This window comes from Staurois parvus, unplaced genomic scaffold (assembly GCF_062004578.1).
Source record: "Staurois parvus isolate SC_StPar_1 unplaced genomic scaffold, SC_StPar_1.0 ptg001224l, whole genome shotgun sequence".
In the NCBI taxonomy this organism is placed as follows: domain Eukaryota; kingdom Metazoa; phylum Chordata; class Amphibia; order Anura; family Ranidae; genus Staurois; species Staurois parvus.
In genome coordinates this window covers 1295232-1301231 of record NW_028319020.1, presented here as the reverse complement: position 1 = coordinate 1301231, position 6000 = coordinate 1295232, and the positions used below count along the sequence as shown (strand labels likewise).

General features: G+C 45.1%; 1 protein-coding gene across 1 annotated transcript in view; it reads right to left on the bottom strand.

Annotated features, from left to right (window-relative positions):
- Positions 1 to 974: 974 nt before the first annotated feature.
- LOC149438045 (uncharacterized) overlaps positions 975 to 6000 on the bottom strand; it is a 132906-nt gene continuing 127880 nt past the window's right edge. Inside the window, 1 exon segment of the mRNA XM_089660316.1 lies at positions 975 to 2569. Within this exon segment, the coding sequence (XP_089516442.1) occupies positions 2001 to 2569 (569 nt within the window). The 3' untranslated portion in view covers positions 975 to 2000.

Genomic DNA, 6000 nt, shown 5'->3' with positions numbered 1-6000 from the left:
TATCCAAGGTTTATTGAAAGGAGTGAAAAATAAAAACATACTCACAGGTGAAGCATGTATCTAAAAATCATTTGCATAATGACGATGGCCACAACGACAAGCAAGGTGTTCCAAGTGTCAGTGCGGTCAAATGGCTGACGCGTTTCGAGGATGAATCCCTTTCCTCAGAGCTCCTGACCAGCCTCTGATGCAGATGTGTAGTGGATGGATGATGGGAGTCTTGCTGGTGATATATTATTAGGACCCTCCCCCGACGTTGTCAGGCATGAATACAAGCACATGGGGGCCATACAGACTACTGAGGACCATTCTGAGTTGCTGCAATGACATTTCAGCACAATGGATGACAGGCGGTGCCACCTGTGAGACTCGGCATGTGAAGGTAAAATTGCCGCACTGTGAAGCTAAGCATGGAGGTCACAGCAATGTGTACTCACCCAATCAGCTGCTTTCTTCATTTAGAGGTAGGTGATCAGGGGGCGGGTCTGAGACATCATCCTCTTCTAAGCCCCTCCCATCTGACCGTGCCCATTACTCTCCATGGCATGCCGAGCAGAACTTGGTTTTCATGTGTCTGCGTTGGGCTGATTTGTGGTCACCATGGATTGAATTATTAGGTGTAAACCAGGCAGATGGCTTGTTCTGGGGATTGTCAGTGATCACATGTCCTGTTATATGGATTCAATATCCATCGTCTGACATCCTAACAGGAGTTCTGTCATTTTTCAGGATGTCAGGAAAAACATGTCCTCCGTCAGTAAATGTTCATGTTGTGTCAGTAATAAAAGTCACGGAGGGTTGGGAACCCTGCAAGGGGGGCAGAGATATGTGACTGCCTAGTCCAGCCTTTCTCAGCCAGGGTTCCTCCAAAGGGTTCTAGGGCTTCCTTGTCACTTCATTGGGCTGTATATGGAAATGTCACCGACCAGCCGTTTCTGGATACACAGCTTTGTCATCATTGCACACACACACCATTTTGTTTTCATTCAATACATTTTTTATTATAATTTCACTTTTAACAAGATTGCAGAAAAAAATCAGTAAACGGTAAAAGAAGGAATCTGATTGGTCAGGAAGATCCCTTGTCTGGAATGTGGGGGCGGAGTCATTATTATTGGTGTACAATACAATACACAACGTGTTCCATTATTATAACAAAGTATTGTAGAAAAGATCCCAACATGTGACATGGCTGAATGAATGCTGGTCATATTAGTTCATCTATTCTCTAAGTGGGGTGGTAACTATTGGGCCAATCCCTTTTACAAACCACACATAATATCGCCCTTCAAAGTGAAAACAGAAACGATTTGCACAAAATCAAAGAGTAGAAATATTTTCCAGTGGATCCCCTCTACCCAGACCTCATATGTAGACATAGAACAACAAGCTGTGTTCCCTCTCGTGCCGCACTCCTCCAACCACCCAAACCCACACAGAAGCCAAGGGAAATAATGAGAGGAAAGTTCCCCCCTAGTTTGGGGTGGAGTTCTCCTTCCCTCCTGTTGGGGGATGGGAGAAGGATGGACTGAAGACAGAGAGACGCTTCGGGGTCACCACTGTTCTGTAGAGCCTTGAAATGAAGGACATCAACTTCAGAAGTTCTTGTTGTCTGTGTAAAGTTCCCCGATAACGAGATCTGGGCTCTCCCGGCTTCTAGCTCTGTAACCCGCTATATCATTATCAGGAAACGCAACTCCGACACCCAAGAAGGGCTGAAGTTGTGTCCTTCATTTCCAGGATCTACTGACCACTCTGCACCCCGACATTTACTGCACTTCATCCATGTCTTTGGGGGCCTCTGATCTCCTTATAAACTGTTTCTTCCATGATGGAGATCAGCCATGGAGTATATCTGAGGTGTATATCAGGGTGTGCTTCTTCCCCACATGAGAGCTGGGATGTCCAGCAACATTCATCTAGAAGACATTTCCCGCACTCAAGGCACTAATACACCTCCAGGGTTGTGTGGGACCCCTCATGTACAGGAAGACAGGACTTCAGTGAGGAACATTTCCCTCACTCAGGACAGGAAACTGGCTTCTCCCCGTGTGAGATCTCTGGTGTGTGTAAAGATTGGACTTCCTTGTAAAACATTTCCTACACTCAGGACAGGAATATGCCTTCTCCCCCATGTGAGATCTCTGATGTCTGTAAAGATTGGGCTTGTCTGAAAAACATTTCCCACACTCAGGACAGGAATATGGCTTCTCCCCTGTGTGAGATCTCTGATGTGTGTAAAGACTGGACTTCACTGAAAAACATTTCCCGCACTCAGGACAGGAATATGGCTTCTCCCCCGTGTGACATCTCTGATGTCTGTAAAGATCAGTTTTCTGTGAAAAACATTTGCCGCACTCAGGACAGGAAAGTGGCTTCTCCCCTGTGTGAGATCTCTGATGGCTGGAAAGATTGGTCTTCTGTGAAAAACATTTCCCGCACTCAGGACAGGAATATGGCTTCTCCCCCGTGTGACATGTCTGATGTGTGTAAAGATGGGACTGCTGTGAAAAACATTTCCCGCACTCAGGACAGGAAAATGGCTTCTCCCCCGTGTGACATCTTTGATGTGTGGAAAGATATGACTTATTTGAAAAACATTTCCCGCACTCAGGACAGGAATGTGGCTTCTCCTCCGTGTGACATCTCTGATGTCTGTAAAGATCGGATTTCTGTGAAAAACATTTCCTGCACTCAGGACAGGAAAACAGCTTCTTCCCCCTGTGACATCTTCTATGTGTGCAAAGATATGACTTATTTGAAACACATTTCCCGCACTCAGGACAGGAATACGGCTTTTGCCCCGTATGCGATCTCTGATGTCTGTAAAGATTGGACCTTTGTGAAAAACATTTCCCACACTTAGGGCAAGAATACGGCTTCTCCCCTGTGTGAGATCTTTTATGAACGTTAAGTTTGGATTTGAAATGGAACCCTTCCTGCACTCAGTACAGGAGAAGCTCTCCCCTGTTGGAAGGCCGACCCGGTCTTGCACAGTCTGAGGTTCCTCAGGATACGAGGAATCCGATGGTCCATCTACACTGGGTGGTGCCGGATGGACATTGGAGGGAGCCGGGTTTTCTCCTGGACTATACTGTGTGATGTCCTCATCTTCTACTTTCCAGTCTGGAGACAAAGTGAGACAATCTTCAGAGGTTTTCCTCATCTCCTGGCCATGGACTAAAATACAAAGACAAAGAGGATTACTAGACAGGAGCGGATTGGTTCCCCCAAACCAGGACTCCTCCCACATCAGGCAGCTTGGTCTCTGAGGAGCTTACAATTCCACCCTCAAGGGAACTAGGAAATGGCTCCTCTGATCTCCTACCAGGTCATTTCTTTATTCATGGACCTTAGTCAGAGAGTGAGGAAACAACCAGAACTGTCTTTTATAGGAGGGACAGTGATGAGGGGATTATAGGACGAGGGTCCCCACCCCCTCTATCATTCATCGCCATCTTCCCAACACAAGAAGTACTGCACTTCCTTATTTAGTCCATGATTTAGTCATGAAGAACAGCGGGGCTGAGCCCCACCAGAGGTCAGAGAGTGAGGATGGGGGGAGAACAACCCAGATGAAGACTGGACTGATCCTGAAGACCACCATCATTGGGGTATTGACTCCTCCCTCATTATCACTTTCACTTTCTTCCCACCACAGACAATTTTCAGCTGTCAGCACTCACACACTTTGAATGACAATTACTCGTGCAAATCATGCAATGCTGTACCCATATTACATTTGTATCATTTTTTTCACCCAAATTGAGCTTTCTTTTGGTGGTATTTAATCACCGCTTGTGTGTGTGTGTGTGTGTGTTTTTTTTGTTTTGTTTTGTTTTTTAGGTATCAACAAAAAAAAGACAAAAAAGTTTGCAAAAATTGCATTTTTCTTAGTTTTTGTAATAACATTTTACAAATAAGTAATTTTTCTTCATTCATTTTGGCCAAAATCTGTGTATATTATATAGTCTGTGAGAAAGTTATAGAGTCTACATACTATGGTACCGATCACTGAAAACTGACCAATCCTAATGTACCGACATCATTTCTTGAGGCCCTTAAAATGTCAGGACGGTACAAATCCCCCCAAATGTCCAAACAGTACAAATCCCCCCCCCAAATGCCAGGACAGTACAAATCCTCTCAAATGTCAGGATGGTACAAATCCCCCCAAATGTCCAAACAGTACAAATCCCCCCCAAATGCCAGGACAGTACAAATCCTCCCAAATGTCAGGACAGTACAAATTCCCCCCAAATGTCAGGACGGTGCAAATCCCCCCAAATGTCAAGACAGTACAAATCCCCCCAAATGTCAGGACAGTGCAAATTCCCCTAAATGTCAGGATGGTGCAAATCCCCCCAAATGTCAGGACAGTACAAATCCCCTCAAATATCAGGACAGTACAAATCCCTCCCAAATGTCAGGACGGTACAAATCCCCCCAAATGTCATTACAGTATAAATCCCCTCAAATGCAAGGACGGTGCAAATCCCCCTAAATGTCAGGATGATGCAAATCCCCCCAAATTTCAGGACGGTACAAATCCCCCCAAATGCCAGGACGGTACAAATCCCCCCAAATGTCAGGATGGTACAAATCCCCCCCAAATGTCAGGGCAGTACAAATCCCCCCCCAAATGTCAGTACGGTACAAATCCCCCCAAATGTCCAGACAGTACTGTGACATAAATGTACAGATTTGAGTAGCTGAAATGTGACCTGTAGCAATATGTAATCATAAATTTAGTTCAGTCCTTATCATGAAAGAAATATTCAGTCATAGACAGAGGCATATGGTCACCCATTAGCATCTGAAAAGAGACAGAGCTTCCTCAGGCTGGAAGTGGCACCTGGGTGCTAATAAGATTTTGTCAACTATATGTAATCAGACTTTGCCATCTTCCTGAAGTTTAAAAGAGAAATGCAGACGTTTCGACTTCATGACACCAGGGGGGCTCCGATCTGTCTCGGGAGCTCTAAAAGTATATACATAGATCAAAGGAGTATGTTTCATCCCTCATAAAAGCTAAAATAATAGTTGCAGAGAGATGAAAATACTTCCTTCTGATGGGGCACTCTGTGGGCTACATCGGCATATAAAAACTATATTTGTAGTCTATGTAGAATGCTAGGAAAATGCAGGAAATGGTTATGTGTAGCTGGAGTGCGATAGTGGAACAGTGATTGGTACCGTCGCGATTGGACTGATGCGCTGGTGTCGGAAATTCAATCCCCGACTTGGTGATTCAAGCCGGTCTTGGTCCAATTGACTTTGGGCAGTTTAGCACCCAGAACAGCCTGTGGGCAGGTACAGGAACACCCCCCAGAGTCAATTGGCCCAGGACTCATGTCCAGCCCACGTCCATATTCCCATAAAGTGAGGACTGGAGAAATGGACATGGTAATTCTTATGGAGCCGGTTCTATTTGACTGACGAATTGCTGACTCTCTGACTTGCTCCAGTCGCAGGATAAATCTTGGTAAAAGTTTTATTTCTGTCTTTTATTCCCTTTTATATTATAGTGAATAGTCATTTGTGTGTCTTCTTGTAGTTTTATTTATTTATTTCAGGTACTTATATAGCGCCGTCAATTTATGCAGCACTTTACATATATATTGTACATTCTCATCAGTCCCTAACCCTCAAGGGGCGTACAATCTAAGGTCCCTAACTCACATTCATACATACATATACTAGGGGCAATTTAGACAGGATCCAATTAACCTACCAGCATGTCTTTGGAGAGTGGGAGGAAACCAGAGCACCCGGAGGAAACCCACGCAGGCACAGGGAGAACATGCGAACTCTAGGCAGGTGGTGCCGTGGCTGGGATTCAAACCAATGAACCTAGTGCTGCCAGGTGGAAGTGCTAACCATTTAGCCACTGTGCTGCCCCACCATTTAGCCACTGTGCTGTAGTTTTTGTATTTTCTGTAACTTTTTATACTTTGTACATCACCGGAGGTCCTGCGGCCCCTGCCTGACACCCAAGGA